Below are 26,745 nucleotides of genomic sequence, written 5' to 3'. Positions count from 1 at the left end.
GGGGGGGGGGGGGGGGATATGTGTGTATTCACATCATTTATGTTAATGAGAGTGTGGGGAGTGAGTTGGAGGGTGGGGTGGGCTGCTTTTAACTATGTAAAGCACTTTGTGCTACATTTTTTTTTGTATGAAAAGTGCTTTATAAATAAAGATTGATTGATTGATTGATTGATAACTGTGTGACAGCTGAACAAAAAAATCATTGAAGTGAATCCAAAGAAAGAAAAACGGATTTATCAGCCACAAAGGGGGTGACTTTATATTTCAAGTTTACTGGCCTGCATTAAGAGCTATATGTGTACCTGAGTTTAAGAACATGCAGCTTCTGGTCTGAATGAAACCACTGCACCTGTATTTGGAAAAACCAGTCTGGGTTGTGCCTCTTATCTGGACCCCTCCCTGTCAAGCTATGTCATCTGTCATCCACCTCTAGTTGGTTGGGGAGACACACCCAGACTGGCAGTATATGTATGCACTCTAACCTGGAACATACTGGCTCAGTTCCCTGAAGCTACTCCACCATCTGCCTACCTTTCTAGCTCCATTCAGAGTAAGGGTCTGCCACATTAATGCCACTCCTAACCAAATAACATTAAACATTTATAAGGGAACTTTTGTTCATATCTTCTCAAGAAGACATCGCAGATGAAGGTCAAATGTACCTGAATGAACTTGTCTATCGATCTCTCAGTCAGGATCACACACTTACTGTCACAATCCTGGGTCTTATGACCCAGCGGTCTCAGTTTCTTGTGTTTTGTCATTTTGTATTATGATTTGAGTCCACCTTGTTAGTTTAGTCCTGGTCCCGAGGTTGTCATGTTTGGCTTTTGGTTGTTAGATATCCCCATGTCTTTGCTCCTTATCTTCCTCTGTGTACCTGTGTTCATATATCTCTGAGTATTTTCAGTTCTGTGTCCTCCCTGTCTTTTTATGCGTAATTGTCCTCATCTGTGCTCCCTGTGTATTCCCATGTCCCTTATTACCTTTTGTGTATTTATGTGATAATCTCCCTCTGTTTCATGTCGCGTCATCCTTCAGTTTTGTGCGTATTTCCCTGTGATTTCCCTGTGCCTCCTGGTGAGTTAGTTTTAGTTCTCCCCAGTGTAGTTTTGTATCGCCCTTTGCCTTTCTGTTAATAAAGCTGTGTTTTGAGTTTATCTACACGTGTTGTGAGTCTTGCATTTGGGTCCTCACCTCCCTGCACACACCCAGTCCCTGAAACTAACATAACTCAGTTCATTTAAACATTTCACATTTTCACGTCCTTCAGTTTTTAATCGCTGCACTTACAGGATGTGAGCTGGACAACATTAATAATCTTAATGAGGTACATGTGACATTGGCGACACAGCTACTGAGATGAAGCTCATTTTGCAGCAGAGGTGGTTGTAGTTACAGTAGCTGTAGTTGGAGCAGCTGCGGTTGGAGCAGCTGTGTCTGAGAGCTGCATGAAGCTGTAGTGAAGACAAACTGTTTGATCAACTGAGCTTTTGGTACCACATATACACTGCAGTCTAAAGTCTTAGACATATGAAGTTACATCATAATTTAATAGAACTTGTTACTTGTAAGCTGTCCATCACAGTGAAAGCAAGTGTGATGTTTTATAAGCCAGCGACATGAGATAACATCAGCATTCATATAAATATGTGCAGGTGAAGTAATGGTAGATATTGTCCTGGTTAAAGGTGTGTGCAGACACAGCTTGAATGCAAGTGTCTCTCTGCTTTTGTCCTCCTGAAACAGCCAACAACACTGACTGTTGCAGTGCTGTTTCACACATGCTCTGTGACATTTTTCTGCTGCTACATTTTACGCTGTGACTGTGAACAGGTTTGTAGAAAAAGTATTATTAAGAGAAACCATTCTCATCATAAAACAGTCAGGGGACACTCATTAATCAATCCAAAGAGACTTTATTTATGATAGTTTTGAAAAGTGCAATGATAAGATCAGTGTTGAGATTGTAGACATCACAATATTGTTAATATTAGTCCCCTGATCACACGCTTAGATGATACACATACAAACAACATCTCAGGGAGGAAAACATCAAACATGTCTGATCTGAACCCCCCCCCTAAAACTACAATAAATAAGAATTCAAATATGCTTTACAACCTGGTTACTTAATAATTTCAAAACTTCACATGTACTTTGGTTTATTACTTCATTTTCAGGATGTGAACTTAAAAATGTTACAAATATGAGCTGAGTACATGTGACATCAGAACCAGAACTAATGTAAGGAAGCTGATGTTGTTCACCATGGCAGAGGAAGTGGTTCTTGCAGTAGTTCTGGTTGTTGTTGGGGTTGTTGTTGGGGTGGTTGCTGAGGTTGTTCTGGTGGTTGTACTTGTTGTTGGGGTAGTTGAGGTTGTTGTTGGGGTGGTTGCTGAGGTTGTTCTGGTGGTTGTACTTGTTGTTGGGGTAGTTGAGGTTGTTGTTGGGGTGGTTGCTGAGGTTGTTGTAGTGGTTGTACTTGTTGTTGGGGCAGTTGAGGTTATTGTTGGGGTCGTTGCTGATGTCGTTGTAGTGGTTGTAGTTGTTGGGGTAGTTGTGCTTGTTGTTGGGGTAGTTGCTGAGGTTTTTGTAGTGGTTGTACTTGTGGTTGGGATACTTGAGGTTGTTGTAGGGGTAGTTGTTGATGTTGTTGTAGTTGCTGTGGTTGTGGTTGTTGTTGGGGTAGTTGCTGATGTCGTTGTAGTGGTTGTAGTTGTTGGGGTAGTTGTGCTTGTTCTTTGGGTTGTTGCTGATGTTTTTGTAGTGGCTGTACTTGTTGTTGGGGTAGTTGAGGTTGTTGTTGGGGTCGTTGCTGATGTCGTTGTAGTGGTTGTACTTGTTGTTGGGATACTTGAGGTTGTTGTAGGGGTAGTTATAGATGTTGTTGTACTGGCTGTGGTTGTTGTTGGGGAAGTTGAGGTTGCTGTTGGAGCAGCTGTGGTTGTTGTTGGGGCAGCTGTTGTAGTTGTGGTTGAGGTTGTTGTCACCACAGCTGTAGTTGTTGTTGTTGGCGCAGCAGTTGTGGTTGTTGTTGGGGCAGCTGTACTTGTTGTTGTTGGAGCGGCTGTTGTGGTTGTTGTTGGGGCAGCTGTAGTTGTTGTTGTTGGGATGGCTGTTGTGGTTGTTGTTGGGGCAGCTGTAGTGGTTGTTGTTGGGGCAACAGTTGTTGTTGTTGTTGGGGCGATTGTTGTGGTTGTTGTTGGAGCTGCAGTTGTGGTTGTTGGAGCAGCAGTTGTGGTTGTTGTTTGTGCGGCTGTAGTTGTTGTTGTTGTTGGGGCAGCTGTTGTGGTTGTTGTTGGGGCGGCAGTTGTGGTTGTTGTTGGGGCGGCAGTTGTTGTTGTTGTTGGGGCAGCTGAAGTTGTTGTTGGGGCAGCTGTAGTTGTTGTTGTTGGGGCGGTTGTTGTGGTTGTTGTTGGAGCTGCAGTTGTGGTTGTTGGAGCAGCAGTTGCGGTTGTTGTTGGTGCAGCAGTAGTTGTTGGTGCAGCAGTAGTTGTTGTTGTTGTTGGGGCGGCTGTTGTGGTTGTTGTTGGGGCAGCTGTAGTTGTTGTTGTTGGGGCAACAGTTGTTGTTGTTGTTGGGGCGGTTGTTGTGGTTGTTGTTGGAGCTGCAGTTGTGGTTGTTGGAGCAGCAGTTGCGGTTGTTGTTGGTGCAGCAGTAGTTGTTGGTGCAGCAGTAGTTGTTGTTGTTGTTGGGGCGGCTGTTGTGGTTGTTGTTGGGGCAGCTGTAGTTGTTGTTGTTGGCGCAGCAGTTGTGGTTGTTGTTGGGGCAGCTGTGGTTGTTGTTGGAGCAGCTGTGGTTGTTGTTGGAGCAGTTGTAGTTGTTGTCGCTGCAACTGTGGTTGTTGTTGGAGCAGCAGTTGTGGTTGTTGTTGGAGCAGCAGTGGTTGTTGTCGCTGCAACTTTGGTTGTTGTTGGAGCAGCTGTGGTTGTTGTTGGAGCAGTTGTAGTTGTTGTCGCGGCAGCTGTGGTTGTTGTTGGAGGAGCTGTGGTTGTTGTTGGAGCAGCTGTAGTTGCTGTTGGAGCAGTTGTAGTTGTTGTCGCTGCAACTGTGGTTGTTGTTGGAGCAACTGTGGTTGTTGTTGGAGCAGTTGTAGTTGTTGTCGCTGCAACTGTGGTTGTTGTTGGAGCAACTGTGGTTGTTGTTGGAGCAGCTGTAGTTGTTGTCGCTGCAGTTGTGGTTGTTGTTGGAATAGCTGTGGTTGTTGTCGCTGCAACTGTGGTTGTTGTTGGAGGAGCTGTGGTTGTTGTTGGAGCAGCTGTAGTTGTTGTCGCTGCAACTGTGGTTGTTGTTGGAGCAGCTGTAGTTGTTGTCACTGCAGTTGTGGTTGTTGTTGGAGGAGCTGTGGTTGTTGTTGGAGCAGCTGTAGTTGTTGTTGGAGCAGTTGTAGTTGTTGTCGCTGCAACTGTGGTTGTTGTTGGAGCAGCTGTAGTTGTTGTCGCTGCAGTTGTGGTTGTTGTTGGAGCAGCTGTGGTTGTTGTCGCTGCAACTGTGGTTGTTGTTGGAGCAGCTGTAGTTGTTGTCGCTGCAGTTGTGGTTGTTGTTGGAGAAGCTGTGGTTGTTGTTGGAGCAGTTGTAGTTGTTGTCGCTGCAACTGTGGTTGTTGTTGGAGCAACTGTGGTTGTTGTTGGAGCAGTTGTAGTTGTTGTCGCTGCAACTGTGGTTGTTGTTGGAGCAGCTGTAGTTGTTGTTGGAGCAGTTGTAGTTGTTGTCGCTGCAACTGTGGTTGTTGTTGGAGCAGCTGTAGTTGTTGTCGCTGCAGTTGTGGTTGTTGTTGGAGCAGCTGTGGTTGTTGTCGCTGCAACTGTGGTTGTTGTTGGAGCAGCTGTGGTTGTTGGAGCAGCAGTTGTGGTTGTTGTTTGTGCAGCTGTAGTTGTTGTTGTTGTTGGGGCAGCTGTTGTGGTTGTTGTTGGGGCGGCAGTTGTGGTTGTTGTTGGGGCGGCAGTTGTGGTTGTTGTTGGGGCGGCAGTTGTTGTTGTTGTTGGGGCAGCTGTAGTTGTTGTTGGGGCAGCTGTAGTTGTTGTTGTTGGGGCGGTTGTTGTGGTTGTTGTTGGAGCTGCAGTTGTGGTTGTTGGAGCAGCAGTTGTGGTTGTTGGAGCTGTAGTTGTTGTTGGGGCAACAGTTGTTGTTATTGTTGGGGCGGCAGTTGTGGTTGTTGTTGGGGCAGCTGTAGTTGTTGTTGTTGGGGCAGCAGTTGTGGTTGTTGTTGGGGCAGCTGTAGTCGTTGTTGGGGCAGCTGTAGTTGTTGTTGTTGGCGCAGCAGTTGTGGTTGTTGTTGGAGCAGCTGTAGTTGTTGTTGTTGGAACTGCAGTTGTGGTTGGAGCAACTGTGGTTGTTGTCGCTGGAACTGTGGTTGTTGTTGGAGCAGCTGTAGTTGTTGTCGCTGCAGTTGTGGTTGTTGTTGGAGCAGCTGTGGTTGTTGTTGGAGCAGTTGTAGTTGTTGTCGCTGGAACTGTGGTTGTTGTTGGAGCAACTGTGGTTGTTGTTGGAGCAGCTGTGGTTGTTGTCGCTGCAACTGTGGTTGTTGTTGCTGCAGCTGTGGTTGTTGTTGTAGCAGCTGTAGTTGTTGTCGTTGCAGTTGTGGTTGTTGTTGGAGCAACTGTGGTTGTTGTTGGAGCAGCTGTGGTTGTTGTCGCTGCAACTGTGGTTGTTGTTGGAGCAGCTGTGGTTGTTGTTGGAGCAGTTGTAGTTGTTGTCGCTGCAGTTGTGGTTGTTGTTGGAGCAGCTGTAGTTGTTGTCGCTGCAGTTGTGGTTGTTGTTGGAGCAGTTGTGGTTGTTGGAGCAGCAGTTGTGGTTGTTGTTGGGGCAGATGTAGTTGTTGTCGCTGCAACTGTGGTTGTTGTCGCTGCAACTGTGGTTGTTGTCGCTGCAACTGTGGTTGTTGTTGGAGCAGCTGTAGTTGTTGTTGTTGGAGCAGCAGTTGTGGTTGTTGGAGCAGCAGTTGTGGTTGTTGTTGGGGCAGATGTAGTTGTTGTCGCTGCAACTGTGGTTGTTGTTGGAGCAACTGTGGTTGTTGTTGGAGCAGTTGTAGTTGTTGTCGCTGCAGTTGTGGTTGTTGTTGGAGCAGCTGTAGTTGTTGTCGCTGCAGTTGTGGTTGTTGTTGGAGCAGTTGTGGTTGTTGGAGCAGCAGTTGTGGTTGTTGTTGGGGCAGATGTAGTTGTTGTTGGAGCAGCTGTGGTTGTTGTCGCTGCAACTGTGGTTGTTGTCGCTGCAACTGTGGTTGTTGTTGGAGCAGCTGTAGTTGTTGTTGTTGGCGCAGCAGTTGTGGTTGTTGGAGCAGCAGTTGTGGTTGTTGTTGGGGCAGATGTAGTTGTTGTCGCTGCAACTGTGGTTGTTGTTGGAGCAACTGTGGTTGTTGTTGGAGCAGTTGTAGTTGTTGTCGCTGCAACTGTGGTTGTTGTTGGAGCAGTTGTAGTTGTTTTCGCTGCAACTGTGGTTGTTGTTGGAGGAGCTGTGGTTGTTGTTGGAGCAGCTGTGGTTGTTGTTGGAGCAGTTGTAGTTGTTGTCGCGGCAGCTGTGGTTGTTGTTGGAGGAGCTGTGGTTGTTGTTGGAGCAGCTGTAGTTGTTGTTGGAGCAGTTGTAGTTGTTGTCGCTGCAACTGTGGTTGTTGTTGGAGCAACTGTGGTTGTTGTTGGAGCAGTTGTAGTTGTTGTCGCTGCAACTGTGGTTGTTGTCGCTGCAACTGTGGTTGTTGTTGGAGCAGCTGTGGTTGTTGTTGGAGGAGCTGTGGTTGTTGTTGGAGCAGCTGTAGTTGTTGTTGTAGCAGTTGTAGTTGTTGTTGGAGCAGTTGTAGTTGTTGTTGGAGCAACTGTGGTTGTTGTTGGAGCAACTGTGGTTGTTGTTGGAGCAGTTGTAGTTGTTGTTGGAGCAGTTGTAGTTGTTGTCGCTGCAGTTGTGGTTGTTGTTGGAGCAGCTGTGGTTGTTGTCGCTGCAACTGTGGTTGTTGTTGCTGCAACTGTGGTTGTTGTTGTAGCAGCTGTAGTTGTTGTCGCTGCAGTTGTGGTTGTTGTTGGAGCAGCTGTGGTTGTTGTTGGAGCAGCTGTGGTTGTTGTCGCTGCAGTTGTGGTTGTTGTTGGAGCAACTGTGGTTGTTGTTGGAGCAGCTGTGGTTGTTGTCGCTGCAACTGTGGTTGTTGTTGGAGCAGCTGTGGTTGTTGTTGGAGCAGTTGTAGTTGTTGTCGCTGCAGTTGTGGTTGTTGTTGGAGCAGCTGTGGTTGTTGTCGCTGCAACTGTGGTTGTTGTCGCTGCAACTGTGGTTGTTGTTGGAGCAGCTGTAGTTGTTGTCGCTGCAGTTGTGGTTGTTGTTGGAGCAGCTGTGGTTGTTGTTGGAGCAGCTGTGGTTGTTGTCGCTGCAGTTGTGGTTGTTGTTGGAGCAACTGTGGTTGTTGTTGGAGCAGCTGTGGTTGTTGTCGCTGCAACTGTGGTTGTTGTTGGAGCAGTTGTAGTTGTTGTCGCTGCAGTTGTGGTTGTTGTTGGAGCAGCTGTGGTTGTTGTCGCTGCAACTGTGGTTGTTGTCGCTGCAACTGTGGTTGTTGTTGGAGCAGCTGTAGTTGTTGTCGCTGCAGTTGTGGTTGTTGTTGGAGCAGCTGTGGTTGTTGTCGCTGCAACTGTGGTTGTTGTTGGAGCAGCTGTAGTTGTTGTTGGAGCAGCTGTGGTTGTTGTCGCTGCAGTTGTGGTTGTTGTTGGAGCAACTGTGGTTGTTGTTGGAGCAGCTGTGGTTGTTGTCGCTGCAACTGTGGTTGTTGTTGGAGCAGCTGTGGTTGTTGTTGGAGCAGCTGTGGTTGTTGTCGCTGCAACTGTGGTTGTTGTTGGAGCAGCTGTGGTTGTTGTTGGAGCAGCTGTGGTTGTTGTCGCTGCAACTGTGGTCGTTGTTGGAGCAGTTGTAGTTGTTGTTGGAGCAGTTGTGGTTGTTGTTGGAGCAGCTGTAGTTGTTGTCGCTGCAGTTGTGGTTGTTGTTGGAACAGTTGTGGTTGTTGTTGGAGCAGTTGTGGTTGTTGTCGCAGCAACTGTGGTTGTTGTTGGAGCAGCTGTGGTTGTTGTCGCTGCAGTTGTGGTTGTTGTTGGAGCAACTGTGGTTGTTGTTGGAGCAGTTGTAGTTGTTGTCGCGGCAGCTGTGGTTGTTGTTGGAGGAGCTGTGGTTGTTGTTGGAGCAGCTGTAGTTGTTGTCGCTGCAGTTGTGGTTGTTGTTGGAGCAGCTGTGGTTGTTGTTGGAGCAACTGTGGTTGTTGTTGTTGGAGCAGCTGTAGTTGTTGTTGGAGCAGTTGTGGTTGTTGTTGGAGAAGCTGTGGTTGTTGTTGGAGCATTTGTAGTTGTAGTCGCGGCAGCTGTGGTTGTTGTTGGAGCAGTTGTAGTTGTTGTCGCTGCAACTGTGGTTGTTGTTGGAGGAGCTGTGGTTGTTGTTGGAGCAGCTGTGGTTGTTGTTGGAGCAGTTGTAGTTGTTGTCGCGGCAGCTGTGGTTGTTGTTGGAGGAGCTGTGGTTGTTGTTGGAGCAGCTGTAGTTGTTGTTGGAGCAGTTGTAGTTGTTGTCGCTGCAACTGTGGTTGTTGTTGGAGCAACTGTGGTTGTTGTTGGAGCAGTTGTAGTTGTTGTCGCTGCAACTGTGGTTGTTGTTGGAGCAACTGTGGTTGTTGTTGGAGCAGCTGTGGTTGTTGTTGGAGGAGCTGTGGTTGTTGTTGGAGCAGCTGTAGTTGTTGTTGGAGCAGTTGTAGTTGTTGTCGCTGCAACTGTGGTTGTTGTTGGAGCAACTGTGGTTGTTGTTGGAGCAGTTGTAGTTGTTGTCGCTGCAACTGTGGTTGTTGTCGCTGCAACTGTGGTTGTTGTTGGAGCAGCTGTGGTTGTTGTTGGAGGAGCTGTGGTTGTTGTTGGAGCAGCTGTAGTTGTTGTTGGAGCAGTTGTAGTTGTTGTCGCTGCAACTGTGGTTGTTGTTGGAGCAGCTGTAGTTGTTGTCGCTGCAGTTGTGGTTGTTGTTGGAGCAGCTGTGGTTGTTGTCGCTGCAGTTGTGGTTGTTGTTGGAGCAGCTGTGGTTGTTGTTGGAGGAGCTGTGGTTGTTGTTGGAGCAGCTGTAGTTGTTGTCGCTGCAGTTGTGGTTGTTGTTGGAGCAGCTGTGGTTGTTGTTGGAGGAGCTGTGGTTGTTGTTGGAGCAGCTGTAGTTGTTGTTGGAGCAGTTGTAGTTGTTGTCGCTGCAACTGTGGTTGTTGTTGGAGCAACTGTGGTTGTTGTTGGAGCAGTTGTAGTTGTTGTCGCTGCAACTGTGGTTGTTGTCGCTGCAACTGTGGTTGTTGTTGGAGCAGCTGTGGTTGTTGTTGGAGGAGCTGTGGTTGTTGTTGGAGCAGCTGTAGTTGTTGTTGGAGCAGTTGTAGTTGTTGTCGCGGCAGCTGTGGTTGTTGTTGGAGGAGCTGTGGTTGTTGTTGGAGCAGCTGTAGTTGTTGCTGGAGCAGTTGTAGTTGTTGTTGGAGCAACTGTGGTTGTTGTTGGAGCAACTGTGGTTGTTGTTGGAGCAGTTGTAGTTGTTGTCGCTGCAACTGTGGTTGTTGTCGCTGCAACTGTGGTTGTTGTTGGAGCAGCTGTGGTTGTTGTTGGAGGAGCTGTGGTTGTTGTTGGAGCAGCTGTAGTTGTTGTTGGAGCAGTTGTAGTTGTTGTCGCTGCAACTGTGGTTGTTGTTGGAGCAGCTGTAGTTGTTGTCGCTGCAGTTGTTGTTGTTGTTGGAGCAGCTGTGGTTGTTGTCGCTGCAACTGTGGTTGTTGTTGGAGCAGCTGTAGTTGTTGTCGCTGCAGTTGTGGTTGTTGTTGGAGCAGCTGTGGTTGTTGTCGCTGCAACTGTGGTTGTTGTTGGAGCAGCTGTGGTTGTTGTTGGAGGAGCTGTGGTTGTTGTTGGAGCAGCTGTAGTTGTTGTTGGAGCAGTTGTGGTTGTTGTTGGAGAAGCTGTGGTTGTTGTTGGAGCATTTGTAGTTGTAGTCGCGGCAGCTGTGGTTGTTGTTGGAGCAGTTGTAGTTGTTGTCGCTGCAACTGTGGTTGTTGTTGGAGCAACTGTGGTTGTTGTTGGAGCAGCTGTGGTTGTTGTTGGAGCAGTTGTAGTTGTTGTCGCGGCAGCTGTGGTTGTTGTTGGAGGAGCTGTGGTTGTTGTTGGAGCAGCTGTAGTTGTTGTTGGAGCAGTTGTAGTTGTTGTCGCTGCAACTGTGGTTGTTGTTGGAGCAACTGTGGTTGTTGTTGGAGCAGTTGTAGTTGTTGTCGCTGCAACTGTGGTTGTTGTTGGAGCAACTGTGGTTGTTGTTGGAGCAGCTGTGGTTGTTGTTGGAGGAGCTGTGGTTGTTGTTGGAGCAGCTGTAGTTGTTGTTGGAGCAGTTGTAGTTGTTGTCGCTGCAACTGTGGTTGTTGTTGGAGCAACTGTGGTTGTTGTTGGAGCAGTTGTAGTTGTTGTCGCGGCAGCTGTGGTTGTTGTTGGAGGAGCTGTGGTTGTTGTTGGAGCAGCTGTAGTTGTTGTTGGAGCAGTTGTAGTTGTTGTCGCTGAAACTGTGGTTGTTGTTGGAGCAACTGTGGTTGTTGTTGGAGCAGTTGTAGTTGTTGTCGCTGTAACTGTGGTTGTTGTCGCTGCAACTGTGGTTGTTGTTGGAGCAGCTGTGGTTGTTGTTGGAGGAGCTGTGGTTGTTGTTGGAGCAGCTGTAGTTGTTGTTGGAGCAGTTGTAGTTGTTGTCGCGGCAGCTGTGGTTGTTGTTGGAGGAGCTGTGGTTGTTGTTGGAGCAGCTGTAGTTGTTGTTGGAGCAGTTGTAGTTGTTGTTGGAGCAACTGTGGTTGTTGTTGGAGCAACTGTGGTTGTTGTTGGAGCAGTTGTAGTTGTTGTCGCTGCAACTGTGGTTGTTGTCGCTGCAACTGTGGTTGTTGTTGGAGCAGCTGTGGTTGTTGTTGGAGGAGCTGTAGTTGTTGTTGGAGCAGTTGTAGTTGTTGTCGCTGCAACTGTGGTTGTTGTTGGAGCAGCTGTAGTTGTTGTCGCTGCAGTTGTGGTTGTTGTTGGAGCAGCTGTGGTTGTTGTCGCTGCAACTGTGGTTGTTGTTGGAGCAGCTGTAGTTGTTGTCGCTGCAGTTGTGGTTGTTGTTGGAGCAGCTGTGGTTGTTGTCGCTGCAACTGTGGTTGTTGTTGGAGCAGCTGTGGTTGTTGTTGGAGGAGCTGTGGTTGTTGTTGGAGCAGTTGTAGTTGTTGTCGCTGCAACTGTGGTTGTTGTTGGAGCAGCTGTAGTTGTTGTCGCTGCAGTTGTGGTTGTTGTTGGAGCAGCTGTGGTTGTTGTCGCTGCAACTGTGGTTGTTGTTGGAGTAGCTGTAGTTGTTGTCGCTGCAGTTGTGGTTGTTGTTGGAGAAGCTGTGGTTGTTGTTGGAGCATTTGTAGTTGTTGTCGCGGCAGCTGTGGTTGTTGTTGGAGCAGTTGTAGTTGTTGTCGCTGCAACTGTGGTTGTTGTTGGAGCAACTGTGGTTGTTGTTGGAGCAGCTGTAGTTGTTGTTGGAGCAGTTGTAGTTGTTGTCGCTGCAACTGTGGTTGTTGTTGGAGCAACTGTGGTTGTTGTTGGAGCAGTTGTAGTTGTTGTCGCTGCAACTGTGGTTGTTGTTGGAGCAGCTGTGGTTGTTGTTGGAGCAGCTGTGGTTGTTGTCCCTGTAGCTGTGGTTGTTGTTGGAACAGCTGTAGTTGTTGTTGGATCAGCTGTGGTTGTTGTCGCTGCAGATGTGGTTGTTGTCGCTGCGTTGCAGCAGGCTGTGTAGAGAATCTTACGTCATTTTCATATTTCATCACATTAACCACATCTTTATGAATAGGAAATTCTCTGACAAATTATTTTTTTTCCTACCAACAACAAGAAGAACGATGACAAACATCTTGGCGATCATGGTGATGCTGTTTTTCTGCTCCTGTCTCTGAAAATAAAAATTCACTGTGGTTATTATGATTTAAAGAAAGCATTATTCCTACAATTGCCTTAATTAAGCTTTCTAAAGTTATCTTGAAAAGAAGTTTGAGATCTAAAACTCATAATATAAAAAAGTTCCTATTCAATTACATAATTTAAAATATAGATTTTTTTTCTATAGTACTGTCTTTGTGATAGTCCACATCTCTCAACGAGGTGCTTGTACACGCAAAAGCAACAAGAAGAAATTAAGAAATCATGAAGGAAAGGCTCTGACTATGATGACCTCATTGTTCCTGACTGTAAATCAGAGCATAAGAAAACACTTGATATTTATAGTGTTAATCAACTCCAATATAATCACTCACCCATTAAATCTATCTATCTATCTATCTATCTATCTATCTATCTATCTATCTATCTATCTATCTATCTATCTATCTATCTATCTATCTATCTATCTATCTGTGTGTGAATGTGTCATATATTATTTATCAAGGGTAATAGCAAAAAACAAAACAAAAACAGAAGCATAAAAAAACCTTCAGAACTTTAAGATAAACACAACCCAACACAACAAATTGCTGCCTAAATTACACCATATGTTGCCAAAAGATCATTTCCAGAAATAAATCTATCAATTCATCTTAAATTCACATGTAGATGTCAGATATATATTTAATATTAGGGTTACTTGCATAGTATTTCTTTGCTTGTAAGTCGTCCACTGCAGTGAAAGAAAGTGATGTTCTCTGACTTCATCTCCTCTTTTTATAATCAGCCAACATGAACCTGAGGACAAATATGTGCAGGTGGAGTAATGGTAGTTATCGTCATGGTTTAAGGTGTGTGCACTAAACTTTTATTTACCTGCATCTCTCTCCTATTGTCCTCCTGAAACAGTCATCACTTTAATTTTAGCACTTACACACACACAGAAACACACACACACACACACACACACACATATTTGTGACATGTTTTGACGTGAGCTTCGACATTTTCTCTGTGTGACTATGACTACATTTATGTGATTGTATCTTTATGGCTACATTAGGACTCTATGTGGTCCATAAAAGATGACCATTTTGGATAATAAAATCTGACAGAAGAAAACAAATATTCGGTGATTAGTTTTGGATTAACTAAATCTCACAACTGGCTGACTAGATTTAGACGGAGAATCAACATTTACAGGTTGGTGGTGCTCGGTGGGCAGTCAGCGTCCACATCAAAATAACTCTGATTTCTCTCTTTTTTGTCTTTTCTTTTACACACATTCTAAATATTACTGGTTCATTTACTTGAAATGAAGAAGTTTTCATCAATGGAAATAAGAAGTCAGTTTTAAAGGCATTCTTGCCACAAGAAGCAGCTTATTAAAAGGTCACACAGGTTATGTTTAGGTGTGATGGGCAAATCCCAAACATTCAGTAATGCGCTGACTCCTGTTTGATGGATGTGGTGCATTCCTCAGAGAGCAAGAATCAAAGAGAAAAGTCTTAATATTAACAATGATCAACACCAACAGCATATTCAAAACAAGCCCTCAGATACATAAAAATACGCTGTAAAAAGTTTTTAACTGCTTTCATGGTTCAAGATTGATGAGCTACAACACAATGGGGGAGCCAAGATGACAGGTCAGGTGGGAGATGTTGAGAGTGCACTTGGGGCTTGGTACCTACCAAGAATCATTGAGTGCGAGAAGAACTGACCTGAAAGATAGGATCTTGGCGAAGCTTGCAACCTGGACCCTCCATAGCTGGTTACCACCGACATCACGACGAGGAAGCTCCTGACTATGCGTGGAGGATTTCACCCCAAGTCCAGCACCCTGACACTGTACACTAAGCGGAAGAAGGTGGCAGGGGACTGGTGAGTGTCGGCACCACAGTCGAGGATGAAACGGCTTGTTTTGTTAATCCACACCACGTTTTGGTCTGCGTTTGAGTCCTCCTCTGCAACACATACGGTCTGCCCCAGTCAGACCGTGACAGTGACAGCACATTTGCAATGTTAATCAAGCTGTAAACTGACTACTTTACATTTTATCAAAGTGTCATATCATCAATGTTGTCCCATGAAATGATGTAAAAAAATATTTACAAAAATGTGAGGGGTGAACTCAATTTCGTGAGATAATGTATATATGAACATGTTTTTTGGTTATGAATAAAGAAGACGAATAATCAAAGAATAATTTTAAAATATGGTTCTACTAAAAAGAGAGAAATCAGAGTTATTTTGATGTGGACGCTGACTGTGAGCACCACCAACCTGTAAATGTTGATTCTCCGTCTAAATCTAGTCAGCCAGTTGTGAGATTTAGTTAATCCAAAACTAATCACCGAATATTTGTTTTCTTCTGTCAGATTTTATTATCCAAAATGGTCATCTTTTATGGACCACATAGAGTCCTAATGTAGCCATAAAGATACAATCACATAAATGTAGTCATAGTCACACAGAGAAAATGTCGAAGCTCACGTCAAAACATGTCACAAATATGTGTGTGTGTGTGTCTGTGTGTGTGTAAGTGCTAAAATTAAAGTGATGACTGTTTCAGGAGGACAATAGGAGAGAGATGCAGGTAAATAAAAGTTTAGTGCACACACCTTAAACCATGACGATAACTACCATTACTCCACCTGCACATATTTGTCCTCAGGTTCATGTTGGCTGATTATAAAAAGAGGAGATGAAGTCAGAGAACATCACTTTCTTTCACTGCAGTGGACGACTTACAAGCAAAGAAATACTATGTAAGTAACCCTAATATTAAATATATATCTGACATCTACATGTGAATTTAAGATGAATTGATAGATTTATTTCTGGAAATGATCTTTTGGCAATATATAAGATAAGATAGAACTTTATTAATCCCTCGGGTGGGTTCCTCTGGGAAATTCGATTTCCAAAAAAGCACAGCACCGACAGAAGTTACAGAGTTACAGAATATTATATATATACACACACACATATATATATATATATATAAATACAGAGACAATATAAATAAAATATACGAAGGGGATAAATAGAATAAATAGGAATAAAAAATAAAAAATAAAAATACAAGTGAATTGCACATTTCAAGTATTGAGGTCTATTGCACTGTTGACTATTTACAAAAGTATTGCACAAAAGGTATTGCACAGTGAGGTGAAGAGGCACTACAGCTTAGTTGTTCCCCCCTCCTTTGTCCTCCTGTTTCCCCTCCCTCTCCCCTCCAGAGAGGAGTTAAACAGTCTGATGGCGTGTGGGACAAAGGAGTTTTTAAGTCTGTTAGTTCTTGTCTTGGGGAGAAGCAACCTGTCACTGAACAGACTCCTCTGGTTGTTAACGGCCGTGTGCAGAGGATGCCCAGCATTGTCCATAATGTCCATCAGTTTCTTTGGCAACATATGGTGTAATTTAGGCAGCAATTTGTTGTGTTGGGTTGTGTTTATCTTAAAGTTCTGAAGGTTTTTTTATGCTTCTGTTTTTGTTTTGTTTTTTGCTATTACCCTTGATAAATAATATATGACACATTCACACACACACACAGGTAGATAGATAGATAGATAGATAGATAGATAGATAGATAGATAGATAGATAGATAGATTGATTTAATGGGTGAGTGATTATATGTCAATATTGGAGTTGATTAACACTATAAACATGAAGTGGTGACTTTTGCTCTGATTTACAGTCAGGAACAATGAGGTCATGATAGTCAGAGCCTTTCCTTCATGATTTCTTAATTTCTTCTTGTTGCTTTTGCGTGTACAAGCACCTCGTTGAGAGATGTGGACTATCACAAAGACAGTACTATAGAAAAAAAATCTATATTTTAAATTATGTAATTGAATAGGAACTTTTTTATATTATGGGTTTTAGATCTCAAACTTCTTTTCAAGATAACTTTAGAAAGCTTAATTAAGGCAATTGTAGGAATAATGCTTTCTTTAAATCATAATAACCACAGTGAATTTTTATTTTCAGAGACAGGAGCAGAAAATCAGCATCACCATGATCGCAAAGATGTTTGTCATCGTTCTTCTTGTTGTTGGTAGGAAAAAAATTAATTTGTCAAAGAATTTCCTATTCATAAAGATGTGGTTAATGTGATGAAATATGAAAATGACGTAAGATCCTCTACACAGCCTGCTGCAACGCAGCGACAACAACCACATCTGCAGCGACAACAACCACAGCTGTTCCAACAACAACCACAGCTACAGGGACAACAACCACAGCTGCAGCAACAACAACCACAGCTGCAGCAACAACAACCACAGCTGCACCAACAACAACCACAAGTGCTGCGACAACAACCAAAACTGCTCCAACAACAACCACAACTGCTGCGACAACAACCACAGCTGTTCCAACAACAACCACAACTGCTGCGACAACAACCACAGCTGCTCCAACAACAACCACAACTGCTGCGACAACAACCACAGCTGCTCCAACAACAACCACAACTGCTGCGACAACAACCACAGCTGTTCCAACAACAACCACAACTGCTGCGACAACAACCACAGCTGCTCCAACAACAACCACAACTGCTGCGACAACAACCACAGCTGTTCCAACAACAACCACACCTGCTCCAACAACAACCACAACTGTTCCAACAACAACCAAAACTGCCGCGACAACAACCACAGCTGCTCCAACAACAACCACAACTGCTGCGACAACAACCACAGCTGCTCCAACAACAACCACAACTGCTGCGACAACAACCACAGCTGCTCCAACAACAACCACAACTGCTGCGACAACAACCACAGCTGCTCCAACAACAACCACATCTGCAGCGACAACAACTACAGCTGTTCCAACAACAACCACAACTGCTGCGACAACAACCACAACTGCTCCAACAACAACCACAACTGTTCCAACAACAACCAAAACTGCCGCGACAACAACTACAGCTGCTTCAACAACCATAACTGCAGCGACAGCAACAACCACCTCCTCTGCTATTCTCAACAACATCAGCTTCCTTACAGTAGTTCTGGCTCTGTCGTCACATGTACTCAGATCATGTTTTTAACATTTCTTAAGTTCACATCCTCCAAATGAAGCAACAAACTGAAGTACCTGTGACCATTTGAAATGTTTAAGTAACCAAATGTTTAATCATATATTTATTCTTATTTATTATGGTTTTATTTATTATTTATATCTATCAGAGAGAAGTTGTTAAATGTTTTCCTGATGTTTGTGTGTTCCAAACTTGTGTGATCAGAGGACTGATATTAAAAATATAGTGATGTCTACAATCTCAACACTGAGCTTATCATAAATAAAGTCTTTTTGCACTGATTAATAAGTGTCTCCTGACTTTTTAAAGATGAGAATAATTTCTCATAATAATCATTTCTCTACAATAGTCAGTGTTAATACTGAGTTATATTCAGCTTTGTTTATATTTCTGCAAATCACAATAGTTATTTCATCATGTTTCCTGTTGTAAATTAAAGACCCTGCAGTATTTGGAAGATGAGATGAGACGAGATGAGATGCCTTTATTAGTCCCACGAGTGGGAAATTTCAACCTTGAAGCAGAGTCGATTATGAGCTCCCGAAGCTCCTTCTGTGGGGCGAATGCCGCTGGATCCATAACCTGGCGGGTCAATACTGTCACGGCAAATGGGATGAGCCGTGTGGAGAAAAATAAAGGAGGATCCAATTGTAGGCACTCGTGGAGGTGCGAAGGACGTTTATTGTAAAAAATAAAACACAAGTGGAAAACGGCAAACGGAACTAAAGATAATCTGAACTGGGAAAACTAAACTACTAGACATGAACACGAACATGGAGGAGGTTGAGCAGAGGCATATGACGGTAGACAGCAGGGAGAACACGTGGATGAAACACGGTAGATTCACAGACAGACCAGCGACTACAACATAAGAAGACATGACTTAAATACACACAGAAGAACACAAGGAGATTACACACAGGTGGGGAACACAGCTGGAAGTAATTGACGAGATGAGACAAGGGAGGCAAAACTGAATACACTCACATAAAACACGGACCTTCACAATAAAACAGGAAACAGGAAATAACAACACAAAGACGCAGACTAGACACTGAACTAAACATGCAGAAAAATGAGGGCATCGAAACTGAACCTAAGAACTGACCCCTCAACCAGAATGACCTGAAACATAGAATTGTAATAATAATCAACAAAGCACAACAAGAGAATCAGAAAATAATCCATAATACAAAATCAAACCAAAACATCTCAAAATACTGTGTCAAAACTGACCCAGAACCATGACAATTAGTATCCACTCCAGCATCCATTCAGTCTTTATATATGGATTTAATAACGGCTGTTCTAGTGTGTGAGGTGTGTTCACAATGTCACACAGACAATACAAGGCTCAACATGACGACCTGTCCTGAAGATTAAAGTCACGTAAGGTAGAGTTCATTTGAAAAGTAAAATAAATTAAAGCTGCCAGCAGTGATGATGGGGAACTTGCACATCAGCGCACGTTGAAGTGTGCTGCAGTTGAAGTAGGCTGGTGGTCACTTCCTGTCCCGGGAAGACATCGTCTGATATGTCATGTAGTTGTGTGTCCTTTGAAATCCACAACAGAAATCTCACGTACATCGCCTGTTGCTTATTTAATGCTACCAGCAAAGAATCAAGACTTTTCATGAAAACTGAAAAGCTCTGAGCATTAACATCAAGAAGTCACCAAAGATCATGCTACTCCAATTCAGTCTCTAGCAGTTCATTAGAATACAAGGTTTGACTATAGTGAAAACACCACCAAAATTACACTTGACCCAAACATTGACTTGTTGTTGGGTTTACGGCAGCGAGGTCAAACTCATTTTACATCTCCAAACACACTCACCTCATTTTGAGTCTATGTGGGCCAGACCAGTGAAACTCTCCTTTCTGTTAGTGCACAGAAGTTTGACAACACATTTTATCCCTGAGATATCTTAAATAACAAATGAAACAACAACCAGCAGCGAGCAGCAGGGACAATATCCCCGCCTATCCTGGGTAACGCACCTGCCCCCAAGATCCTACGTGTATGTTGCTATGTCAAGAGATGTAATGGCTATAGCGTAATTAAAAAGGAGCAACAAATGGCCGCACAGCACAGCCAGCTAAGATAAAATCAGATAGAAAAGATAGATCTTTATTGTCACTGTTACAACAACAATGAAAGGCAGTTTGGCATCTCTCCATTAGCAGTATGTAGATTCTTTACATTAAAATTACTTTAGAATAAAAGATAAAAGACACACAGCTATATACATTTGTATACAAGTTATATATGCTGTAAGGTGCCATATAAAGGCACCCCCCCCCCCCCCCCCAAGACCCTGCCTGTGTGAATAATGTGTTGTCACAGGAAGCCTCGAGAGGAGAAGGCATGGGATGGCCAGGAGGTAGAGGACTACCCTCAGAAAGAGAGCGCTAGTAAGCACCCCTATTTCCTAAATCCTACCACAGGGAGAGTGGAGCACTCCCTGGCTACCTGTTGGACTTCCCAAGACTACACACAGATCCCAGGCTGGTGTAAGTTTGAGATAAGTCCCTGCAAACATCCACCCAAACTGTATCAACTGCACCCCATCCTCCCTCACCCCCTTGTGGCCCAACGGGCACTCAGGAGCCCCAGAGACAGACCGGATGTGGGTCAAGACGTGTTATTATTTGTGTTGTAGATGCCTCAGTTGAAGATCTAGGGACTTTTTCCAGTTCATAATGTACATACGTGTGTGTTGTGATATTAGTTTTGTTGTGTTGTTGCCTAACAGAATCTCCATTTTCCTACATCATGTTGTATCACAACATAGAAATGCATCATCACAGAACTGAAGGTCACACAGGACAGGTTTTCGTGTGACGTGTTGTCTCCTGTTTGACGGATATGTGGCATTCCTCAGTGAAGGCTCAACCATCTCAAGTACATGCTGGGAAATGCTTTAAGCTGTTTTTGGACCTCAGTACAGAAACAATGAATGTTAATTCTCAACATCTGTTAACGCACAGGAGACTAAACTATGAGGTGTGGCTGCAAGTTTATGCAACTAGAAGCAGCTTCAATAACCACACCTCTTATGACTGATTGTGCGACAGAGAAAGGCCGGGATCAAACCTGCTCAGCTATATTTTATAAACTGCTGTGTGTGCTGCTGTTCATATGCATATCTCCAAAGAACTAAAAGAAAATCCATGTGTTGGAATAACTTCAGAATAAATTAATGAACAAATCTGCATCAATTAATTTCCAGAGTTGCACCAGATCAGCAAGATTCATAAAACAAGTTCAACAAAGCAGAAATATGTTGTGTATATATATATATATATAAATCCCTGACCTGTGTTACAGTATAAGACACTTACTGGGCATCTGTGGTACTATTATTTTAACTGCATTGCTAATATGTGGTTTATTGCAGCTGCACTTTTTTTACTCTTTATCATGCTGCTGTTACAGAAAAAAATAAACCCTCGTGCGATCAATGAAGGATGTGTATATCTAAAGTCTTTACAAATAAACTATTTACATAAAGTGACTGATTCACACTGGTGTTGTTTTAGGCTCAAAGAAATAAAAGTTTACACCTTTAAAGACTGTAAGCATCCTTTACTCTCACTTTTTGATACCTGTGTATATTTGAAGATTTGAAGGTGCAAAAGATGAACCCAGTCAGGTCTGAAAAGTGAACATAATGCTGAAATGCATTAAACCTGCATTTTTAATCATGGCCAGCGGTACTCGGTGGCTATATTCAATTTATTACAGCACAAGTGTGTAAGTGTCTTTTAGTCGGGTCTCACCTTGTGTCTCTGATAACTGAGGAATGACTTCCTGCATTAAGTGTTGCAAGAAGAAAATGAAAGCAAGCTCCCAACTCGCAAGAATGCCTTTAAAACTGACTTCTTATTTCCATTGATGAAAACTTCTTCATTTCAAGTAAATGAACCAGTAATATTTAGAATGTGTGTAAAAGAAAAGACAAAAAAGAGAGAAATCAGAGTTATTTTGATGTGGACGCTGACTGCCCACCGAGCACCACCAACCTGTAAATGTTGATTCTCCGTCTAAATCTAGTCAGCCAGTTGTGAGATTTAGTTAATCCAAAACTAATCACCGAATATTTGTTTTCTTCTGTCAGATTTTATTATCCAAAATGGTCATCTTTTATGGACCACATAGAGTCCTAATGTAGCCATAAAGATACAATCACATAAATGTAGTCATAGTCACACAGAGAAAATGTCGAAGCTCACGTCAAAACATGTCACAAATATGTGTGTGTGTGTGTGTGTGTCTGTGTGTGTGTAAGTGCTAAAATTAAAGTGATGACTGTTTCAGGAGGACAATAGGAGAGAGATGCAGGTAAATAAAAGTTTAGTGCACACACCTTAAACCATGACGATAACTACCATTACTCCACCTGCACATATTTGTCCTCAGGTTCATGTTGGCTGATTATAAAAAGAGGAGATGAAGTCAGAGAACATCACTTTCTTTCACTGCAGTGGACGACTTACAAGCAAAGAAATACTATGTAAGTAACCCTAATATTAAATATATATCTGACATCTACATGTGAATTTAAGATGAATTGATAGATTTATTTCTGGAAATGATCTTTTGGCAACATATGGTGTAATTTAGGCAGCAATTTGTTGTGTTGGGTTGTGTTTATCTTAAAGTTCTGAAGGTTTTTTTATGCTTCTGTTTTTGTTTTGTTTTTTGCTATTACCCTTGATAAATAATATATGACACATTCACACACACACACAGGTAGATAGATAGATAGATAGATAGATAGATAGATAGATAGATAGATAGATAGATAGATAGATAGATAGATAGATAGATAGATAGATAGATAGATAGATAGATAGATAGATAGATAGATAGATAGATAGATAGATAGATAGATTTAATGGGTTAGTGATTATATGTCAATATTGGAGTTGATTAACACTATAAACATGAAGTGGTGACTTTTGCTCTGATTTACAGTCAGGAACAATGAGGTCATGATAGTCAGAGCCTTTCCTTCATGATTTCTTAATTTCTTCTTGTTGCTTTTGCGTGTACAAGCACCTCGTTGAGAGATGTGGACTATCACAAAGACAGTACTATAGAAAAAAAATCTATATTTTAAATTATGTAATTGAATAGGAACTTTTTTATATTATGGGTTTTAGATCTCAAACTTCTTTTCAAGATAACTTTAGAAAGCTTAATTAAGGCAATTGTAGGAATAATGCTTTCTTTAAATCATAATAACCACAGTGAATTTTTATTTTCAGAGACAGGAGCAGAAAAACAGCATCACCATGATCGCCAAGATGTTTGTCATCGTTCTTGTTGTTGGTAGGAAAAAAAATAATTTGTCAGAGAATTTCCTATTCATAAAGATGTGGTTAATGTGATGAAATATGAAAATGACGTAAGATTCTCTACACAGCCTGCTGCAACGCAGCGACAACAACCACATCTGCAGCGACAACAACCACATCTGCAGCAACAACAACCACAGCTGCTCCAACAACAACCACAACTGCTGCTCCAACAACCACAGCTGCTCCAACAACCACAGCTGCTCCAACAACCACAGCTGCTCCAACAACAACCACAACTGCTGCGACAACAACCACATCTGCTCCAACAACAACCACAACTGCTGCGACAACAACCACAGCTGCTCCAACAACAACCACAACTGCTGCGACAACAACCACAGCTGCTCCAACAACAACCACAACTGCTGCGACAACAACCACAGCTGCTCCAACAACAACCACAACTGCTGCGACAACAACCACAGCTGCTCCAACAACAACCACAACTGCTCCAACAACAACCACAACTGCAGCGACAACAACCACATCTGCAGCGACAACAACCACATCTGCAGCGACAACAACCACAGCTGTTCCAACAACAACCACAGCTACAGCGACAACAACTACAGCTGTTCCAACAACAACCACAACTGCACCGACAACAACTACAGCTGCGACAACAACAACCACAGCTGCTCCAACAACAACTACAGTTGCAGCGACAACAACTACAGCTGTTCCAACAACAACCACAGCTGCTCCAACAACAACTACAGCTGCACCGACAACAACTACAGCTGCGACAACAACAACCACAGCTGCTCCAACAACAACTACAGTTGCAGCGACAACAACTACAGCTGTTCCAACAACAACCACATCTGCTCCAACAACAATCACAGCTGCCCCAACAACAACCACAGCTGTTCCAACGACAACCACAACTGCACCGACAACAACTACAGCTGCTCCAACAACAACCACAGCTGCACCGACAACAACTACAGCTGCGACAACAACAACCACAACTGCAGCGACAACAACCACAGCTGCTCCAACAACAATCACAGCTGCTCCAACAACCACAGCTGTTCCAACAACCACAGCTGCTCCAACAACCACAGCTGTTCCAACAACCACAGCTGCTCCAACAACCACAGCTGCTCCAACAACCACAGCTGTTCCAACAACCACAGCTGCTCCAACAACCACAGCTGTTCCAACAACCACAGCTGCTCCAACAACAATCACAACTGCAGCGACAACAACCACAGCTGTTCCAACAACAATCACAACTGCAGTGACAACAACCACAACTGTTCCAACAACAACCATAACTGCAGCGACAACAACTACAGCTGCTTCAACAACCATAACTGCAGCGACAGCAACAACCACCTCCTCTGCTATTCTCAACAACATCAGCTTCCTTACAGTAGTTCTGGCTCTGTCGTCACATGTACTCAGATCATGTTTTTAACATTTCTTAAGTTCACATCCTCCAAATGAAGCAACAAACTGAAGTACCTGTGACCATTTGAAATGTTTAAGTAACCAAATGTTTAATCATATATTTATTCTTATTTATTATGGTTTTATTTATTTATTTATATCTATCAGAGAGAAGTTGTTAAATGTTTTCCTGATGTTTGTGTGTTCCAAACTTGTGTGATCAGAGGACTGATATTAAAAATATAGTGATGTCTACAATCTCAACACTGAGCTTATCATAAATAAAGTCTTTTTGCACTGATTAATAAGTGTCTCCTGACTTTTTAAAGATGAGAATAATTTCTCATAATAATAATTTCTCTACAATAGTCAGTGTTAATACTGAGTTATATTCAGCTTTGTTTATATTTCTGCAAATCACAATAGTTATTTCATCATGTTTCCTGTTGTAAATTAAAGACCCTGCAGTATTTGGAAGATGAGATGAGACGAGATGAGATGCCTTTATTAGTCCCACGAGTGGGAAATTTCATGTTAAGGCTGCCGACCATTTGCACGCAATGGCGGCGCCATCATACCCTCTGACCATACATACATTGCACGAAAACATCACATGGGGAAGACAGGTCAGAGAGGTATAACAATGGAAAATGCACAACATGAGGAAAGCTAAGGAGATAAAAATAACTCCCCCCAGAAAAAGACAAAACAGGTAAACACAAACTGTGGGAGAAAATTGAGTGACATGCTGCAGTGGTATATAAACACACAGAGACAAAAAAGAGTAGATAAGGATAAAAATGAGTGATTCTGATAATCCAGAGTATATGACTGTGGTTTTATGGGGTCTGATATCTCCTTGTAATGTAAACAATCAACTCAAATATCCAATTTGATTATTAAACTTGACAGTGGTAATCTAACACAACTAACAGTTGACACTCACATACAGCTGCTTTTACAACCACAGAGGTGCAGAAGAATGTGATGTAAGCAGAAACTTTGCGTCTCACTCCCACTGCGCCACATATGGACATTTGGTCAGGACCTGTTGTCATCACACTTTAATGCAACAGGTAACTGACACAACTTTTCCCCTTAAATAAACGAGACCTCAAAGAAGACCAATACGAATCTTACTGCAGGTACGAGAATTCTAATTAGAGGACTGAACCTGTTCACAGTCACAGCGGTAAAATGTAGCAGGTCACTTCTGAAAAATGTCACAGAGCATGTGTGAAACAGCACTGCAACAGTCAGTGTTGTTGGCTGTTTCAGGAGGACAAAAGCAGAGAGACACTTGCATTCAAGCTGTGTCTGCACACACCTTTAACCAGGACGATATCTACCATTACTCCACCTGCACATATTTATCTGGAGGCTGATGTTATCACATGTCGCTGGCTCATAAAACATCACAGTTTCTCTCTGCAGCTGAAACTACCAGTCAGCCATGACACTTTTACCACACAACCTTGAAGTGAAATCTGCATTCAGGTAGCCTAATGTAGGCAGACTGGAAAGAACAAGAAAGCATTACTCTGATTTAAAACTTCAGCACCACGTAGTCTGTGAGTGGTGGAGCCAGAACTCTGTCAGACGGACTCAAAACTCCACAACACATTTCATGTTCACATGTTGAACCCATTGTGAATTGGACCTTGGTACACAGCAAAATCTCCAGTGTTAAACTGACACTAGAGAGTGTCTATATGAGTCCACTCCTCTGAGTGTTAAATATAACACTGTTGAGTGTTAAATGAACACGTTTGACAGTATTGTATTTTTAAAAGTAACCTAGTCAGTTTTGAAGTTTAACAATGACTAACACTTAGCAGTGCTGATTTTCTTACACTGGAAAATAACTCAAAATGTTAGAAATATTCAAAAATAGCTACATAATTTTTCTGTGCTGTTTTTCTGTGCCCTTTTGTTATCGCTTCTTGTCACTGATGTGTTGGCTGCCTTAGTCTATGATCGCCTGGTGTCACGGCCTTTTATGTTCCAAACACCCAAAAAGTCCAAGAAAAGGCCGTGGGTGGTGTTTTAGAATGCACTTCTGACTCCATTGTTTAAAAATCATATGCCGTGTATTTCGTGGAAAATTACAAACAAAAATCAACCAAATAACTTCTTAAAACTTACAATTAAACGAAAGTTAATTTAATTTGCTTTAACAACTTCAAAAATGTTCAAAAAATCATTTTCTAACCCTCCCGTCTTCCTATCAGACATTTAGCAAACAAAAAAACATCTTTACCACACCCCTCCAGGGTGCTCTTAGTCCCCTGATTAATGGGAGGGTCCATAAGCTAATAAACCAATCACTTTCCAAAAACGTTTCCAAGAAAATGAATTACAAATTTACATAACAAGACTAGGTCAGCATATTCTTACAACTTTAAAGAAAAAACAAAAATGGATACAAATTGCATTTTATAAACATTCAACAAAAATGGCCACAACATTTCTGTGTAACATGAATTATATCTGTCTGTGTGGCCATCACAAAAAGCAATACCATTAATTTTCTTCAGTAGTCCATATACATCTTCTTAAAAAACAAACAAAAGGAAAGGTCAATGTTCTATGATTTCAAGTCTTTGTTGTTCATGTGTTTACTTTGTGTGTATTGAAAAAAGGTGTATGTTGCATAATGGAGTGACTTTAAAACTGACCAGTTAAGAGCCTTGTCTATAAATGCAGATGTTATCTTTGCTCTGTTACCAAAGTTCCACTCAAGCTGCTTTTTTGCCTCAGTATAAGCTGCATGCACATAACATGTGCATGCAGCTTCTCACTAAAATTCTGGGCTGTCCTGTAGTAAACTGTTCTAAATAATAAAGTCTATCCTGCATGTTATCAGTCTTAGTTTCTATTCCTTGCTCAAACGCCTTAAGAAAGGATCTAAAAAGCAAAGGATCACAACCAAAAACAGGAATTTCTATTGCTGGAAGCAGTGACAACCTCTGTTATTTTACAAGCATCTCAGTAATCTCATTTTGCTTTCTCATGATATCTGTTAGGGCACTGTGGACATC

At 42.7% G+C, this 26,745-nt stretch overlaps 2 protein-coding genes across 2 annotated transcripts; one reads left to right on the top strand and one right to left on the bottom strand.

The window, feature by feature from the left end:
• Window positions 1-2,085: 2,085 nt before the first annotated feature.
• LOC146548465 (uncharacterized) lies at window positions 2,086-11,944 on the bottom strand. Its single transcript, XM_085263282.1, has 7 exons — window positions 11,832-11,944; window positions 11,700-11,737; window positions 8,888-9,284; window positions 6,888-8,125; window positions 5,331-5,762; window positions 4,393-4,580; window positions 2,086-2,289 (listed from the first exon to the last, which is right to left on the bottom strand). The coding sequence occupies exons 1-7, from the start codon at window positions 11,942-11,944 to the stop codon at window positions 2,107-2,109; spliced, it is 2,589 nt and encodes an 862-aa protein (XP_085119408.1). The 3' UTR covers window positions 2,086-2,106.
• A 3,892-nt stretch (window positions 11,945-15,836) lies between these two features.
• On the top strand, window positions 15,837-23,970 carry LOC146548464 (uncharacterized). Its single transcript, XM_085263200.1, has 4 exons — window positions 15,837-15,949; window positions 16,044-16,876; window positions 19,640-19,661; window positions 22,390-23,970. The coding sequence occupies exons 1-4, from the start codon at window positions 15,837-15,839 to the stop codon at window positions 23,759-23,761; spliced, it is 2,340 nt and encodes a 779-aa protein (XP_085119326.1). The 3' UTR covers window positions 23,762-23,970.
• Window positions 23,971-26,745: the final 2,775 nt, after the last annotated feature.

The sequence above is a fragment of the Mchenga conophoros genome, linkage group LG22 (assembly GCF_057382185.1).
Source record: "Mchenga conophoros isolate Kocher_MC1m ecotype Shallow Benthic linkage group LG22, M_conophoros_male_GT1.1, whole genome shotgun sequence".
NCBI classification, from domain to species: Eukaryota; Metazoa; Chordata; class Actinopteri; order Cichliformes; family Cichlidae; genus Mchenga; species Mchenga conophoros.
This window is presented reverse-complemented; position numbering and strand designations above follow the sequence as displayed.